This window comes from Telopea speciosissima, chromosome 7 (assembly GCF_018873765.1).
Source record: "Telopea speciosissima isolate NSW1024214 ecotype Mountain lineage chromosome 7, Tspe_v1, whole genome shotgun sequence".
NCBI classification, from domain to species: Eukaryota; Viridiplantae; Streptophyta; class Magnoliopsida; order Proteales; family Proteaceae; genus Telopea; species Telopea speciosissima.
The window spans coordinates 64627554-64646535 of NC_057922.1; the positions used below are offsets into that span (position 1 = coordinate 64627554).

At 39.3% G+C, this 18982-nt stretch overlaps 2 protein-coding genes across 2 annotated transcripts; both read left to right on the forward strand.

The window, feature by feature from the left end:
• The first annotated feature begins 162 nt into the window (after nt 1-162).
• Nucleotides 163-13620, forward strand: LOC122668036 (F-box/LRR-repeat protein 15-like). Its single transcript, XM_043864569.1, has 17 exons — nt 163-928; nt 3866-4127; nt 4219-4351; nt 4672-4771; nt 4912-5112; nt 5191-5461; nt 5566-5664; nt 5772-5860; nt 5983-6082; nt 6170-6340; nt 9900-10052; nt 10368-10528; nt 10607-10805; nt 11744-12210; nt 12322-12385; nt 13091-13177; nt 13260-13620. Exons 1-17 carry the CDS (start codon nt 492-494, stop codon nt 13338-13340), a joined length of 3075 nt encoding a protein of 1024 aa, XP_043720504.1. The 5' UTR covers nt 163-491; the 3' UTR covers nt 13341-13620.
• Nucleotides 13621-16930: 3310 nt separating this feature from the next.
• Nucleotides 16931-17855, forward strand: LOC122666758 (auxin-binding protein ABP19a-like). The gene has a single exon (XM_043862822.1). It carries the CDS (start codon nt 16985-16987, stop codon nt 17627-17629), a length of 645 nt encoding a protein of 214 aa, XP_043718757.1. The 5' UTR covers nt 16931-16984; the 3' UTR covers nt 17630-17855.
• Nucleotides 17856-18982: the final 1127 nt, after the last annotated feature.

The window sequence follows — 18982 nt, forward strand, 5'->3', positions numbered from 1 at the left end:
CCGTGCGAGTGTTAATTATTTTGTTTTGTGTTGCCCAGAAATTGTCCGTATAAGTATACTGTCACGGATCACCATGCGCCGGTCTATATTGAGAGCGAGCATTTGGGGGAGAGACAAGAGAGAAGGCGAAGTTGATAGCCGGATCAGCCCAGATCTTTAACTTATTTTCTGTAAATCATCGTATCTTGGTTCGATTTCATGGGTAATAGCCAGTGATTTCTTGAATTATTGATCATCGTCTCACATTCATCGAATAGTTGCAGAAAAACTTTTGTTTTTCCCTTTCTCCCAGAAAAATTCAATTTTTTAACGAGCCCATTTCATTCTGGCCTTGTGGATCTTCGAAAATGTCGAAATGCGTTCACTACTTTATGCGAGTTAGGATTTTGGGGCCGAAAAATGAGATCTTGATCTAGGGTTTGTGAAGGTCACACCTTGGATTTGGATAGGGCGTTCCAGTTAGGGTTTTGGCTTTGATCTCCCACGGGTGTATGAGGCTTTGGTGTTGTTCTGGCGTTTGGGAAGAAAAAGAAGAAGCAAACACCAGAGGTGACATGAAACAAGGGTTGCTTTCTACTGAGGCTGAAGGTAAGTCTGAAGAATTATCGTCTGCGGCTATGGAAAATGACCAACCTGGGTCTTCTCGAATGGGGTTCTCAATTGGGGACGACGTGGAGGAAGATTTGTTTTTGAATATGGAAGTTGCCAGGGATCGAAGAGGGAACGAGATCACCGGGGATGGTTCCACCCCATGGGAGCTTGTGATTGGAAATTCTAGTTATTATGAACGGTATGCCAGCGCCCGTGGTCAGGATCCGAGGGAGATTGACGAGTTGGGCTACGATGAAGAAACTTCCTTGGGGTTTGGGAGAGGGAATTGCGATCGTGATTTCCAGTACAAACGAGCTAAAGTTCTCTCCGAGTCTCTGTGAGTTATTTTTCTCTTTTTCTCTTGTCAATTTCCGTTCTTTCTCCCTTTAAAATATATGCTGAAACTTGAATATGTTATACCGACGATGACGGTTTTCTTATTTTCCTCATGGATGATATCTTTAGTCCCCTCTCCCCTAGGCTTACATATTTGAAGGAAAAATGAGCTTTTGGGTAGTCGCTTTGCGTTTTATCATTTTATGTGATTTAATGCAGTTCATGTATATTTTCATCTCTACGTTTATCAGTCCTTGTTGCAACTTTTTTGGGTGATTACTTGAATGATGCCTCTGTTCGGGTTATTGAGGGCCTTATAAGCCTAAATGTTTAAATATTTTTCTCACTTTGGACCCTATCGTTTCTGGCCTTGCCCTTTGTCCTTTTTTGAGCCTTCACCTCAAAATGAACACTATAAAATGAACGCTATATCAGTGATATTGTGTAGATATTTGATCCAATTAACTGATCAGCAACAGCAAATGTTTATTGATGTACAAAATTTAAAGCTGTTAAAAGGTTTTATTTTAAAGACTGATTGTTATCTCATATAAGGATAAAAATGAGAACTGATTAAATTTATAATGCATGGAGGGCAAGATCATCGCATTTTGAACCTAGGTGCCAGGACACATAAAGTGACAGGTTGCCTTGGAACTCGAGCGGTACCTTATTGCCTAGCGGTGTTTTTGACAACTCTGACCTCATATTAACCTTCTCCATGACGTAATGATGTTAGAGAATGTTCATTGCATTACTTCTTAAGACTGTAACCTTCTCTATGACGTAATGATGTTAAAGAATGTTCATTGCATTACTTCTTAAGACTGGTACTCTGATATGCCAAAAAATCTTCAGAATATCCGTTGAGTTACTTCTTAAGACTGATACTTTGATATGCCAAATTTTTTCAAAAATAATGGGCTCATTCTCATCTCATTTAAGATGGTCGCCATTGCCTCAGGTTGATCCAATTCATGCTATAGTGATATGAAACTGAACATTTTGGAGGAGAGGGCTGTAGGTGCTATTCAACTGAACATTTTGGAGGAGGGGGTTGTAGGCACTATTCAACTGGTGGAAAGAACATTAGATGCTGACCACATTAATGTGCTATTATATATTTCTATACCCAAACCCCCTCTCTCTCTCTCTCTTTCTTTCTGCTCCAGTATGCAACTGCACATTTGCAGAATTTGAGTCTGATTGTTATCTATTTTTTATGCAAACTGCATCAAATTACAATATTTGATTTTTAAGTAAACAACCAAGCAACAATCTGGTTTTCTGTAAAACCACAATGTAATATAAGTGATGCAGGTGTTACGGCTAACTCTGCACATTGAAGTAAACAATGTTTTGACTTTTGAGACCCAGCACACACCCATTGACCTATTTTGAAGGTTGTGTCGGTGGTTCATCTGGTTCTACCAGTTAGAACTAACTGAATTGGAGTGATTTTATAAAATTTATTATCATCCAATTTTGAAGGCTGGGTAGCAGGTCATCTAGTTCATCCTACTGGGCTGATCTGGATTTCAGAACTCTGGATTTAGTACCACAGTATCTTTTTGTTTTGTGGGTAAAGGTATTATGCTGTTTTGAATGTTAATTGTATCTGTACTAAAATGCTGCTTAAAGAAAAAGTGAGCATCAGATGTTAGGACCTTTTTTTTGGGCCATTGTGATAGAAAATAATTTTGTTGAAGAAAGAAGAAATATATAAGAAATTTTTTGATTCAGTTGTCCCAATCTACACGAAAACTGTCAAAGTACTTATACAAAGGTTTTTAAGACGGCAATAAATTCAAGGGGAGAAATTGAAGATATATAAAATACAAGCATGACCAAAAGGTGACATGTACATGCCAACTTGGAAGTTGGAATGGTGAAGATCTTTGACTTGCATGAGAATACACAAAACTTAGAGTTTGAGAAGTCTCATGCCCAAGAAAAACCTTCCTACCTCGCATGTTCTTTGAGATCATTATGTCTTACTCCACAAAGGGTCTAGTTAATAGTGAAGGGCATGCCCTTCATGAAATTTACTTTTTATTGTATTAGCATTAGTTTTCTGATGGTTGGTAACCCCTGATGAATGCTGTATGACCATCTTGTGTAAATCTGCAATCTTTAATGTTCTGTACTTTGGAAATTTACTAGTTGCTGCATGGTCCATATTACGTTTGTATAATTGGATGCTTTGTACTCTCACTTTTCTGAAATAGCTGCTTTAAACACTTGATGCAGAAGGGTAAAATGACCTAGAAATTCCCAGGATTAATGAGCCTAGCCAAAAATAGGGTTTTGTTTTCAGGGCATAGACATCTTATCAACAGTAGAGATAATCAGCCAGCAAGACGGGAGAATATGCACCAATTGTTGCAGTGCAATAAGGAAGATTGAAACAGAATTAATGAAGAAGGCTTTGATGAAGAAGACTGAGAAGTATATCTTGGAACTTGAAGAAATGTGTGCCACATGTTCAGATTTAATCAAGGAATGGAAGCAGATGTGAAAACTAATAAAATATAAACTGGACTAAGGCATATGATCAGCAAACATATATTGTATTTTGTACTGAATCTTGAAAAAAGCCAAGAACTGATTACATATTTGTCTCGTGTGATGAATAATAGATTGATATGGCAAACATTTTGCATATTAAACACATATCATACATCGATAACCTGCTGCAGTAGAAAAGTCGCTGTGTATAGCAACTTAACAGTAGCAATATCGGGAACAGGTATCAAATGCCAATTGATACTAACTATCAACATAACACCCCAAGATCTGTATATTTACTCCTTAGTAAAAAAATAAATGCATTTCAAGAAAAGATAAGTAATAAAAGAAAAAAACACGTTGATGGTAATCCTTTTTGACTTGATGACTAATCTCTCTCTCCCTTGCTCTCTTGCATATCTTTTACCAGGGAATTCCATTATGCAACTGCACTGTCACCATGTCCTGATACATCCACTTCACCAGCTGATGGGGCTCAAAATATATCTCAGGGTTCTGTTCCTTCTGGCAATGAGATGGTCCTTTATCTTAGTTTGGCACCAAATGGTGGGGGTAATAGAAATCCTATGGATTCTAATGGTGGAGGAGATGATGATGGAGGTGGGAGCAATACTTCTAAGATAGAAGATTTGGAAGTGAAGATGGATCTTACAGATGACTTATTGCATATGGTATTCTTGGACTGTCTGACAGCAAGATTTTGTTGATATTTGTTTTGAATCTTGAGTTACCGTATCCTAACAATTTTCAACTTTGTTTAAGGTTTTCTCTTTCTTGGATCACATTAATCTCTGCCGAGCTGCTAGAGTCTGCAGGCAGTGGCGTGCCGCTACTGCTCATGAAGACTTCTGGAGGCGTCTGAATTTCGAAAATCGGAATATCTCTCCAATACAATGTGAGGCTTTTATCCACCTTGTGTTACTAATGCTCTTTAGTTATTTCTACTCAAATTCACATATTTTCATAATGAGTTAGATTAGATGAAAGAGGCAAAACATCATATTTCATTGGCCATATGACATTGAAACTTTTGATGAGTTTGTAAAACTTTCTACATCAGACATTACCAAATATCAATGCTTTCACTAGGTGTGGTCATCTTATGAAGTTTGTATTCTCTCCTTAAATGCCTTAAGTCTAACCTTTTTTTTCCCCCCTATACTTTTGGAGACCAAATGAGGGGCCTTAATTCATATTGTATCTATTCATTTGCAGTTGCTGACATGTGTCGCCGGTATCCAAACATCACAGAAGTGAATATCTTTGGTGCTCTTGTTATTGACATACTTGTTATGAAAGCAATCACCTCCTTAAAGTATAATTTGCCGCCTTCTTGTTTAGTTTCCCCCCATTTTAGATATTTTACCCTTACCCCTCACTCCACCCCTCCCCCGCCAAATAGTTTTTACTTTTAACTTCTAGTGCATGTTGCTTATATTGGAGGTTGATTCTCAGGTATATCGAGACTTTGATAGTGGGAGGGAAGGGGCAGCTCGAGGATGGCTTTTTCCATGCTCTAGCAGATTGTTCTATGTTGAGAACTTTGAATGTTAATGATGCAATTCTCGGTAATGGTGTTCAAGAGATACCAGTGTTCCATGATAGATTGCGTCATCTTCAAATTACGAAATGTCGTGTGCTTCGCATTTCTGTGAGGTGAAAATATTTTTGATGCTGTATGAGTGTATAATGCATGTTGTAGGAACTTCTAAGCTGGTACATTGTACTCTGCAGGTGCCCCCAACTGGAAACCCTTTCCTTAAAGCGTACTAACATGGCTCATGCCTTGCTCAATTGCCCTCAATTACATGAATTAGATATAGCTTCATGCCACAAGCTCTCAGATGCTGGAATTCGTTCAGCAGCAACATCGTGCCCTTTGTTGGCTTCATTGGATATGTCAAATTGTTCCTGTGTTAGTGATGAAACATTGCGTGAAATAGCACTTATGTGTCCTAGTCTTCGTGTTCTCAATGCATCATACTGTCCCAACATATCACTTGAGGTAAGTTTTCTGAGTCTTTGACTTCAATTTTGTCCAGATTATGTGATGTGGTGTTCGAATTACCCTTATCTGACATGATCATGTAATGCTTTTGCTGATGGAAGTCTGTAAGACTGCCTATGTTGGCAGTTCTGAAGCTTTGTAGTTGTGAGGGAATAACTTCTGCATCAATGGCCGCAATATCTCACAGTTATATGCTTGAGGTTTGGTCTTACTATTGCCTCAATTATTGATGTTTCCTGATTTTTTTGTTACAGGTTTTGATTAACAACTTTTCACTCTCTAAGTTGAAATATCCATTCTATTCCAGGTTCTAGAGCTTGATAATTGCAGCTTATTGACATCAGTCTCCTTGGATATTCCTCGCTTGCAGAATATCAGACTAGTGCATTGCCGCAAGTACTTATTGTTGCCCTTATCTTTTTATTTGTGTCTTCCTCCCTCTCTCTTATTGCTTCTTTGGTATTAATTTGTTTTGGGGTCTGTCCTGAACCATATATCCTTTTGCTGCTTCTTGGTAGATTTGTCGATTTGAATTTGCGAAGCCCTATGCTTTCATCTATTACAGTTTCTAATTGCCCTGCACTCCATCGTATCAATATCACCTCAAATTTACTTCAGGTTTGCGTCAAAGTAGTCACCTTCTTTTTTCCCCACTGTTTGCTTTTGGAAAATTGGGTTTTGATAGAGTGTTTCCTGTTAATGCAGAAACTAATGTTGCAGAAGCAGGAAAGTTTGAGCACCTTGTCATTGCAGTGCCAGTCTTTGCAAGAATTGGACCTCACTGAATGTGAATCTTTGACAAATTCTATTTGCGAGGTTTTTAGCGATGGTGGGGGCTGCCCAATGCTTCGATCCCTTGTTCTTGACAACTGTGAGGTTTGTGATATACTGGTCTGTACGCTTGGCTATCTAATGTTGTTAGTTGAAGTCATCTTTGCTTGGCATTATGGCTGTATCTTGGGCTGGGCCACTCCTATTTTGGCCTGGCCTGGGCTGAGATTTTCAGCCCATAAGCCATGGTAGGGATGGAAATCCCAACGCAAGGTCAGGCTTGGTTAGGTTAGGGTTGAAGCATTGTTTTCACATGTGTGTGTGTGTGTGTGTTATAGTTTATGTACCAAATTTAGCATGAATAGAAGTATCGAGTCGTCGAGCTAAAATAATTTTGGTACACAATCATTCTTGCTTAAGATAACCTGTCCCTCCTTTTTTTGTCAAATTGGGGCGGAATGTCCATAGTTTAAAATCTCACGATATCTCAGTATCTCAGGCTGGTCGAGATGGCCGAAATATCACCGAAATATGATATTTTTTCTGCCAAATTTTGACACTCCATCTCGGTGGGTTTTTGGCAATATTAAGGCCTAATACTTCATGTACACCCTTATTTAAGCTAAATAAACACATTTAAACAATTAAACCTTCATATTGCAAAAAAAATGAACTCAAAGTGGTGTTTTGGGTTTGCACCCTTGATTGACAGTATACGGTCGTCGACCCTGATGTATAAATAGTTAAATACACATTGATTAGGTACTAAAAGACATAAGAAATTTAAACAAAGTAATGAAACAAAAATAAGTCATAAGTCATAAACTCCATAATAGTCAATAGTTCAATACTCAATAGTCAATACTCATTACTCAATAGTCAATACACAAAGTCACGAGTTCACAACTCACAAGAGTGCAAGACTCAGAAGAAATATCTCAAAATATCGCCGAAATATCACGAAATATCATCGAAATATGAACTTTTTCCATTTCGCCTTGCCATTTCATCTCGGTACTGTCGAGATTTCCGAAATATCCCGATATATCGGCGATATTTCGTGAAATCTTGAACCATGGGAATGTCACAGCCAAAGTCTTGGCAAGGCCGTGACACTTGAGGTGGCGTGATGATGGCTTTTGTGCTTAAGGAGGTAGGGCATGGGAGTGCAAGGAGGTGAAGTCACTTAGTGATGTTCCATAATACGATAGTATGACAAAATGAGGGGGTCCATGTCTACTTCTGGAAAAATGTGAAAGTCATAAGAGCTACCTTGAGGAAGGGTAGTGTGCCTCACCCTCGGTGCCATGGCTCCTAGCCTCCTACTATGGCATTGTGGGATTCCACAAGCAAGGCTTGGTGGGCATCGTGGCTGTCACAGGCAAGGCATTGTGTGTGAGGTTAGCTTGGCCGCGCATGCATTAGAGCACAAGTATTCCATGGGTGGGCACTCACTAGTCGAAGTGCGCTGTGGGTGTTTCCTTTTCTAGGTTTGGTTACTGACACGGACCATGTTCAGCAGAAGGCGTTAGCATGGTGCAACACCTGGCAACCGGAAGCTTGGGGTTGTGGATGACACTAGCACCAAATATGCAACGTGTGACAATGGCACATGATCTTGGGTGAATGGGCTATCTTGTGTCCTGTGGTACTGGTGTGCCTGTCTTAGGCATGGCTTGGGTTCGGCGTTCCTTAGACATGTCTGTGTAGGCGTCGATACTAGCACATAACGTGCGGCGGTGATGGCCAACATGGGCGAGTGTGCCGTAGGTCTGGCAAACCTACTGCATGCTTTGTGGGCCATTCAAGTTGGGGCGATAATGGCACCTTGGGTGCAAGCATGGTAGTCAGCTCAGTTGTATCTTTGAGTTGGTTTGGCATGGCTATGGCAATGTGGCACTGGTGAAGGATTGCAACGACGTGAGTTCTGTGTTGTTGGACGAGCGTCTATGCTTAGATCCAGGGAAGCGACTTTATAGGTTGTTGGAGTTGCTTTGTCAAGTGGCCCTAGTCGTTTGGCGAGTATCTCAGTGGTGATACAATGAAGTGACAGTGTGGGCTAGGTCGAGCAAACCTCAGCTTAGTGTTGTTGCTTGTACTTAAGCCCCATCCTGTTGATTATTGTGGAGGCTATTTGGGTAAATGCTAAGATAGTTTGGATGGTGTCCTGTTGATTATTGTGGAGGCTATTTGGGTGAATGCTAAGATAGTTTGGGTGGTGTTAGGCTGGCCTTGGTCAAGCGTTGGCTAAGGCGCTGCATTTGCAGTTTTGACCTGAGAAAAACTTGTCCGTGATGGGAAGGCCAATCTGTTGTGTTTTGTGTACTTGTGATTCATTTTATAATTCATGCTCAGCCTGACCTGAAGTTGTTTTCTCAGGCTGGGCTGTGGATGGGGATTAGTGAGCTAAGGCTGGGCCTTGGTTTTCAAAAAAAGCCAGCTTAGCTGGACCAATCTCACCTGTACTGTTAGATGAATAACACTTGATTTTTATGGGGAAAATTTTTAATAATATTTTTAGCTTAAAAATAGTGCAATTAATCAGAGAAGATAGCTGCCAAATCTTTTGATTTGAGGAAAGATGATAGTTTAAAGCATCATTTGTTCTGCAGGCTTTGTTCAGAGAACCTCTAATATTATGACTTCATTGGTTTTGGAGTTCAGTTCCATGTTTCAAGACTTGATGCTTTCATAACTGTGCTTCCATATGGTTGGAACAGTTTTTTCATTCTTCTCATATAGCATTACAAGAATGGAAATAACATTCTTTTGCTCTTTTGCGTTCAATTGCTAGGGACCAATCTAGCTGATTTTGATTTTAAAATATGATTTCCTGTATAGAATTTTCATATTTTTGAATTATGGATTTGATGAGATAAATGTAAAGGCAAAACAGATTTTGTGTAGCTAACTGCATTTCAATGGGATAAGGCTTAGTTCAGTTGAGGTGAGTTTATAAGATAAATTTGAAGGAAAATTTTGCCGAGTTAGACAGAACTTATACACACAGCCATTTAGATCTTTGTTAAGTTCAGTATGCCTGGGTCTGCCTGGGTACAATGGAAATAACAGTGCCATTACATGTTCTTGATACAGAGTTATTTTCAGAAATATGATATGAGTCAATAAAGATTTAACTAAAACAACATAGAAATTTGCTTGTAGTGGGAAGTGCCACCACCATATTAGTTGGCTCCCTTAGATGTTATCAGGCAGAAGTGCAGGCCTTAAGAGTATTTCTGAAGTGGAATCCTGCAATGGTCACTTTCAGTTTTAGGCCAGAGGTGTAAATTTCTATAGGGGTTTGGAGTTGGGGAGTTGATGAAGTTGGATAAAAAATTGAAGCATGAAAATATCTTGGTGTTATTTGAAATATAATTTTGTTGGAAAAACTATATAAATAAAAGTTTGATGCTGGATACATGTATTGTTCATTTGCTTCTTTAAATTTTGGAGCCCTATGCTGCCATTTAATCTGGTGAGAAATCTAAAAAGGTTGCAGTGTTCAGATCTTCGTGGTGCTGTATTTTAGAATAATTGGCTATTTGATTTGTTATTTGATTGCTTTTTGGATGCCGTTTTAAGCATGTTGATTTTTTCTATCCTTCTTACCCAGTCCTCTTTTTTCCTTCTTTAAGTGAAAGTGCCTATTTCAATTTTACAGAGTCTGACAGCAGTGGAATTCAATAGTTCCTCCTTAGTCAGTCTGTCCCTTGTTGGTTGCCGTGCCATGACTACTTTGGAACTCAGATGCCCTAATCTTGAGCAAGTCTTTCTGGATAATTGTGATCATCTTGAGAGAGCATCATTTTGTCCTGTAAGTGGAAGCAAATTTTTTTTTTTGGGGGGGGGGGGGGGGTGGGTTTGATATGCTTTTATAAACTCTTAAGGTGGTTGTTGCTGATGAGTCTGTCAAAATGGTAACCAGTCTGCACTGTGTTGCATGGAATTTTGGCTTGTAAATTCTGAATCTACTGCTGTATGCATTGTTTGTGCTGTGTTACGTATCTATAGATCTTTTAATTCCTTGAACATGTAGCAACAAGGGGTTACTAACATGTTTATGTGTATGATAGGTGCTAGTAGAAACTATTGATAAAACATAAACCTGAAAGAAAAATGTTTGCTGCAGGTTGGACTTCGGTCCCTTAATCTCGGTATATGCCCCAAATTGAATGTACTTCGAATTGAAGCTCCACATATGATTGTTTTGGAGTTGAAGGGATGTGGTGTTTTATCTGAAGCATCCATCAACTGCCCTCGCCTAATTTCTCTGGACGCTTCCTTTTGCAGGTGTTCACATGTTCTTTGTCATGTAATTCTCAAATATCTTGCTTTAATTGCTTTTGCTGACATATTTTCCCTACACAGCCAACTTAAGGATGATTGCTTGTCTGCAACAACTGCTTCATGCCCTTTCATTGAGTTGTTAGTATTGATGTCGTGCCCATCCATTGGTACAGATGGGCTCTCTTCTTTGCGTCGGCTTTCTTGTTTAACCTTGCTGGATTTATCATACACTTTCCTGGTGAACTTACAGCCAGTTTTTGAGTCCTGTTTGCAGTTGAAGGTAATACTAACAGAAAGTTATCCTTTTTTTTTGTGTAGTTTTTGAATGCTTTCCCCCCCTCCCCCCTCTTTTAGCTAAATCTCAGGGCTTCTGTTTTGCCTTATGAATGGGTTTTTTTTTTTTTTTTTTGGGGGGGGGGGGGGGCAAACCGTTGGCACAGAGCAGATTCCAAACTTGAACATCGGAAACTAATCTTAATGATCTACTTAGATATAGGTGATCGTGTTTCCCTTGTCTGCATGTGGTGAGAAGGTAGAATTGAATTTTCATAAGAGTAATTCAGCCTGTCAAAACGATAGTGAAGTCAAATTTTACCTGTCGCCACTCCCAGTTATGAGTTTTTTGAGTTCCTTTTATCAGTCAAAGGGATGGTGGAGGCAGAATGGCCGTTGTATGTCATGGCAGGTGTAGCAGAACCAGCAGTTATGATTGCCACATGGAAGCTTGCCTGACACCCAAATTTGGTGTACAATTAGGCCTTGTCTTCTGTCCACCTGTCAAATTTAATTTTGAATGTAGTTTTCCACATGGCAAACTGAGGTTCAAAAAATGGTTGAAAAGTCAACAAGCGGACAAGGTGGTTTAATGCTGAAATTACAGGACAACAACTCCCATACAAGGTGGGCCATATGGTTGAGTCTGTCCACCAAATTTTACATGTTTTGTTCTAGGGTTCACCTTAGCTGTTCAATGGTTTAGAATGTTCATATCCTCCCTCCTCGTATCTCAAAATCAGGTGCCCATTTTGCTAGGCCTAGCTTAATAGTGGGTTTGCCACCTTTTCCTTGACACTTTGGGACCTATAGGAGCAGATGAATAGGATATATATAAGGTGTAGAAGATTTCCCACACCCCCACTTTTTATACTTCGTCTCTTTTGTGGTTTGAACTGTATGTAATGATTGATAATCTTGTTTGTGTATTTTCATTTTCGACAGGTATTGAAATTGCAAGCATGCAAGTATCTGACTGATTCTTCTTTGGAGGCTCTTTATAAAGAAGGTGCTCTCCCAGCCCTTCGTGAGCTAGACTTGTCTTATGGGAGCCTGTGCCAGTCTGCAATAGAGGAGCTTCTTGCTTGCTGTACACATCTGACGCATGTGAGCCTGAATGGATGTGTGAATATGCATGACCTTAACTGGAGTTATAGTGGTGGGCAGCTTTCTGAGTTGTCTAGCATTGATGGTTCATATGCAATCTGTTCTCTAGAGATCGTCCAGGAGCCAATTATGCACCCTGACCGTTTGCTGCAGAATCTGAACTGTGTTGGGTGTTCAAACATTAAGAAAGTTGTCATTCCTCCAAGGGCCCGTTGTTTCCATCTGTCATCGTTAAACCTTTCTTTATCTGCAAATCTGAAGGAAGTAGATGTCACTTGTTTCAATCTGAGCTTTCTTAATTTGAGGTGCTTTTTTACTAACCTCCTTGGCAAGCTTGTCTTTTGGTAACTTCGGTTTATACTCTATGCATTGATTTCATCTGCTAAATTTTTTCACCATTGCTTTTATCTTCTCAGCAATTGTTACTCCCTGGAAATTTTGAAGCTTGATTGTCCAAAGTTGACTAGCCTCTTCCTTCAGGTATGCATTCCTCAAAACTCAGCCAAATCCATTGATGACGTTTAGTAACCTGGTTCTTATTCTGCTATAAAATATTTAATTATGAAAAATTCTTCTTATTGGTTGACTTTCTCGAGTCTGGGTTTTACCAATGATATACTTATTGTGAAGGAAAAATTTCTCAATACCAAGATGCTTGGCAATTGATATACATGCCATGGGTAAGATTTTCCATGGCAAAAATTTCTAAATAATTGGATGCTCCGTAGCATCGAATTTGTTTACTTCATTCAGATGCCGGTAAGATTTCTCTTAATGATTCACAATCTGCATATGCAAATCTTTTAAAGTTCTACTTGCATTGAGAATGCTATGGTTGGACCTAAATGTCAACTTCATGTCTTCAATGCTTCTTGTCTTTTAACTTGTGTTCTAATTCGTGTTTATAACCTTGCTTGTCAGGATGTGCTATTAGGCCGGAAAGGCACATCTCAAGTTTTACCTAACCAATGTCCCTAAAAAGAAAGTTTTATTCAGCCAATTGTTTCTGCTAATTGCCTTTTGAGGCCGTTCATGGCTGATTTTCCCCCTTTATATTTTCACAGGGTTTATACCCACTTTTGTTTTAGTTTATATATGATTACAACCGACCGCTTGCCTTTTTACTTTTTGCTCTGATTTCTAATTCGATTCTTTGCTGCTAACATCGGGTGTTGTGTTTGGTAGTCATGTAGCGTATCTGAAGAAGTTGTGGAAGCTGCAATATCACATTGTAATGTGCTGGAAACACTTGATGTCCGTTTTTGTCCAAAGGTAACTTACTAGATCACTTCGCTGGGTCTATTTTTCTTATATCTTTATCTCTGTTTATTGTTTTATTTTTTCTGGTTAACAGATCTACTCAGTATACATGGGAAGGTTACGTGTGGTATGTCCCAGTCTAAAACGCATCTTCAGCAGCCTCTGTGTACCGTAGTACAACCTCGAATTGCAGTTAAAATCGTATGCCATTATCAATGTCTACTGTATGTTCGCAGTCCTGGCCTGCCCAGTTAGCTTAGTAATTTATCATCAAATGCTTGACTGTTGTACATAGCCAATTTTCCCTTGTTCTGTATGTTTTGGTTTTTTTGAAGGGGGGGGGGGGGGAGGTTGGTGACTGTTGGTGTTTGCTGAGAGACGGATCTGCCCTGGCCATTGTAAACGATAAAATAAACCATGTATTAATATAGTTTTATGAATACCTATTGTTGTTTGTTTCTTAGAGATATGTTCTGGTTTTTAACTTTATTTGGATTGCTGAATTTCTTTTGTACTACCATTAATCGTGTTAACATAGTTGTTAACAACGACAAGACGACCCAAGGTGGTGGCCAGGCAACCTTAACATGGAGAGTGCATACTATGTAAGTATGCTCCATTCGTTTCAAAAGAGTGTGTCAAAACAGAGAAGAAGATAAAAGAAAAAGAAAGCAGCAGAACAACTCTGAGGAAGAAGGAAAGAAAAAAAAGAAGAATAATAAGGCAAAATAAGCAGACATGCAGAAGAGAAGAGGAAGTAGAACAAGAAGAAAAATATATTAAAAAAAAAAAACTGAAGTGTTGGAACAGTGAAGTTAAAAAGAAGAAAAAAACCAAGAATTGGAATTCAAGAAGTAATAGTACTTCGGCCGTTGCAGATCTTGGGGCAAGCAGCCAAGCATAGAGGGGTTCCTCAGTCCAGCTCCAAAGTCTCGGCTAAGCAGAACTTCTTTCAGATTCTCTTTCTCCCCTCTACCTTTTTTTTTGCTTAAATGTATGATTACTTTAAAGGAAAGTTTTATAGTACAACATTATGATGTATGGGGCAAATGTTGGATAGTTAAGAAGTGTCATATTGAGAAGCTTTGTGTAGTAGAGATGGAGATGTTAAGATGGATGTGCGGAAAAACTAGGAAGGATAAAGTAAGGACTGATCGTATTAGAGCTTACTTGGGAGTTGCTCTGAGAGAGTCGTTTGAGCCTATGAAGTGGTATGGTCATGTTCAACGGAGGCCTAGTGACACCTTAGTAAAGAGGAGTGATATGATCCCGATTGAAGGAGCTAAAAGAATTAGGGATAGGCCTAAAATGATCATAGGAGAAGTTGTGGGGAAGGACATGCATAGTCTAGGTCTTGTATTGAGTATGATTTCGGAGAGAGCCTATTGGAGGATAGGGATCCATGTGCCAGACCCCCATTTAGCTGAGATTCTCCTTGGTGCAAACAATAAGGGGTGATTACATTGCTAAGGTGACACCTTGACAAATATGTGTGTTAATTTAGCAACAAAAAAGGGTTAGTATTGGGATGGAATCTCCATAAAATTGTAAACCCAATGAAACCATGGTTTCAAGTATTGGAGATTAGATCGGGTAACTTGGTCACGTCAATTCGGGATTGGAGGAGGATCGCTCCGAAAAAACCGGCTGGCCAGGTCTATTTACCCCTGTTTCTTCACAGACTTTGCCGGGATCCACCAAGCTCAGCTGCTGATAATAATGGTGTCCTCAAGGTGCATCTCTACCTTTTTTTTGTTTTCTTCCTCTAATTGGCTTTGAATCTTTACAGGATAGAGGTTCTAGATCTTGGGTATGTACATTGGCTTCTTATACATGTCCGGCGACACAAGATCAGTTGATATCACCATTCAGGGTATTCTGCCAAGCCCATTTCTAGCCCTAGTTTTACCATAAGGTAAGAGCTCAGTGTGTTCATGACCATATCTAATGACATTTTCTCCAGACAATCTGAAACTGCCTAGTACATAGAGTTACTATTATTAGGATGCGCCATAGCCAAGTTCTTCATAGCCAGGCATAAAATTTGTAGCATTGAACCTAAACAACTATTTGTTATGCATCCATTCTTCTGTGCATTGATATCCAACTGCTGTCACCATACATTTACCATTTTATCAAGAAAAAATCCAACCGATATAGCCTCCCTTAGTTGGAAATGAAATCTCAAAGGCCCCATCGATGCTGAGCTTGAGCCAGCCATTTTGAAAGAATTGCAGACTTAACTAGCATTTTCTGCATAGTCATTGGATTCTAGAAAAGCTGTTATCCAACTAAAATCATCTAGCTTGGATTTCAAGTTAGTATGAAAGTGAAAGTTCTATCCATGCCTACTTTCAAGTTTCAAGTTTCACCCTTGTGGAAAACAATTTCCAGTAAGACTTGGGATGGGTGTCCCAAAGGTTAATCATTGGAAAACAAGGTTTCTCCACAGATTTTCATTGCTGGGGTGGGGTGGTTTATAGAGTTCGTATAACTTGTTTACGTGTTTTTCCCTCGTACTGGCAATCCTTGATGGTGCCCAAAAAGCCTTCCGAGAATTCTGGGTTTGGTTGTGCCAGAAGAAGCTGCCTAGTAAGGTTAATATGTTTGTAAGGCTTTCATGTATTCGTTCATATTATGCAACTAAAGTCAGCAGGAAAAACAAGACAATTGAGCTGTAGACATGGGATTACATCAATAGTTTTCCATATTAATATGGGATATACTAATACAACACAATACAAGATATATTCTTTGTTGGTACAAGTAAAACATTTGTAGTTTTGTTTCCAGACTCCTAAAAAGACCCACAGGCAAGGAATTTTTATGATCCACAAGATTTTGTGTGGTCATCTTTTGAAGTGATGGCGAGAAGAAGACTTAGCAGAGGCATCTTTTAGCTGTCATATGTCTTCTTATGAACTTCTCCTAGCTCACTCTTCAGTCTTTCCATGTGTCCATGGACCGCAAATGTAAAATCTTGGGTATCTTAGGTACTGATTCACCAAAACTTGTTGATTCTTTTGTGAATTGATTCACCAATTTTACAGAAATCTAAAACAGTAAAATTAATCCTCTTGAGGCAAAAACTTCACTAATCATCTGCGTCAATCCCGGGACTTCACTAATCTTCCTTTTGTTTTTTGGGGTAGAAACAATAAAGACTTCACTAATCAAAGACACAAATTACGTATTCACTAAGTTACCAATATGAAGGTATGAACATGCCAGTTGTGCATGAACTGACTTGGGATTGGATTATTGGCTTGAAATTAGGAGGAGCTTCACAGTTCATACACTTAACTGTTCATTATAATAGTAATAAGATTTTGAAAACAAGTTTTTTGCCACACAAGAATGTTAGATGGCATTGATTGTGGTGATGACCTTGGTTTTTGTGGATGCATATCTCCCTTTTTACATGTTCATAAATATATCATTCAATTAATGCTTATTCTGTTAAAGCTAAAAGACAGGTAATGTTCTTTCCTATTTGTTGTTTTCCTGAGTACAAATATCCATTCTGGGACAAAAAAGAGAGTTCTTGTTTTCTTTGAAGAGAAGGATCCTATGCCCCCAAGTTGTCACATGCTTCACAGCTCAGGTTCCAATGTTTCTCTTTCACTCCAACTCACTCTCCTTCACTGTCTCACTTCAAAATTGAATTACACATTAACCAAGTGAAAATGTCTATGGTAGGTTCCAAGCTGATGGTCTCATCCTTATTCTATTTGTAGTTTCTATATAAGGAGAACCTGACCCCTACAAGACTTGAGTACTAGAACCCCAAACAAACACACAAGCAAGTCTCAGTGAAAAATGTTCCAAATCTTCATCCTTGCTGTCCTCTTCTTCTTCTTCTCCTCCCCTTTTCCTTCTCATGGTGCCGTCCAAGACTTCTGTGTAGCAGACTTCATGGCCCCAGAAGGCCCTGCAGGCTATTCCTGCAAGATGCCTGCAAATGTCACGGTTGATGACTTTGTGTTCACCGGCCTTGTCAAGGGTGGTAACACCTCTAACATCATCAAGGCAGCAGTGACTCCAGCTTTTGCGGCCCAATTCCCAGGGGTTAATGGGCTTGGGATTTCCATGGCACGTTTGGACCTTGCACCTGGTGGTGTTGTTCCACTGCACACTCATCCAGGTGGATCAGAGGTGCTAGTAGTGGTACAGGGCTCCATCCTTGCTGGATTCATCTCTTCTTCTGCTAATACTGTTTACATGAAGACACTCAAGAGAGGTGAAATCATGGTCTTCCCAAAAGGGTTGCTTCATTTCCAGGTGAATGCACGTGGGATTACGGCCATCGCTTTTGTTAGCTTCAGTAGCCCCAGCCCTGGTCTCCAGATACTGGATTTTGCATTGTTTGCCAATAACTTGCCTTCTGCTCTCGTGGAGAAGACAACATTCCTTGATGATGCCCAAGTGAAGAAGCTCAAGGCTGTCCTTGGTGGTACTGGCTAATTAGTCTCTCTCTCTCTCTCTCTCTTTCTCTGGAGAGTGCAAATCCTTCCTTTTCTTCTTCTTCTTAGTTTCCTTCTTTCTACCAAAAGCTAAGCTACTAAGGATCCTTGTTATTGATATTGTAAGAGCTAAGCATTAATCTTCTGCTCAATTGTAAATGTAGATTGAGTTCTTCCTTTGTTTCTCTAATTGAGAAAATCAATTAAAGTTTGTGGTTCATTGTTCTATAAATCTCTAATATATCAGAAACTAGAATTGTCCACATAAGAACTGTCCTTTTTCCTCCTGGTTGTAGAGAGCTCTAAGGAATTTTTATCCGCTGCTGTAACTGGCGCACAGCAGCGCTCCAGTTACAGCAGCGGATAAAGGTCCAGCTCTAAGGATTCTTAATATTGACGTCAAAGGGACAATGATTTTTCTAATCAATTTTCAATGATTGGACAAATGGGAATATCCCCCCCCCCCCCCCCCCAAACAGATAATGTTATCAATTCGTTTATGGTCTATGGCTTTCTACAGGTTAAAAAATAAGCCACTTGGTTCTCTAAATTTTTTTCTGACCCCTACATGGGTTAGAACTGAATCGTTATCCCCTCCAATTTGCTGTCCCCTTCATTTCCTCCAATTCCTCACATGGGGTTGAAAATGACCACCCTACCCCCTACGTGAAAACACTGCCCAAGGTGGGGTCCACTCCCCCCTATTAGAGGAATTGGAGGTGATAATTATTCGTTAGAATTGGGATTTCAGGGGTGGGGGTATAAATGCCCTCCATGAGCCCCAGCTAACCCTTGTAAGAGTCCATAGCAAATGAGTTCCACATACATTTTTAATCAAAAGTCTCCCTGAAAATGTTTATTAATCCTCTCCACACAGCTAGTAGCCTCTTATGGTAAGGTTGCATTGAGATGTCACTATCTGATATAGACCATAAGGCTTAAATGGGTAATTACTCTCAAGTGAATTGATTCACCAAATAATGCAAATTCAATTTTACACAAATCTAAAACAATAAAATTAGTCCTCTCTAGTAAAGACTTCACTAGGTACAACAATCTCAAGACTTCACTAATCTGTCTCTTTTTCTTTTTGGGTAAATTACACCTCACCCCCTAGTTTTCAAATGAAACTTAGATCACCCCTTGGTTTTTGAAAAAACTCAAATCACCCCTAGTTTAGACCCCAATATGACAAATTAGTCGCTACCGTTAGTTTATGCTGTTAAGTGATGATGTCAACCAGTTAAATAAATTTAAATCCCTAAACTACCCTTGACCAATGTTGAAGATGAAAGAAGGGTAGTATTGTAAATTTAATTCTAATGTTTTAGTACAAGGGTAAAAAAGTCCTTTC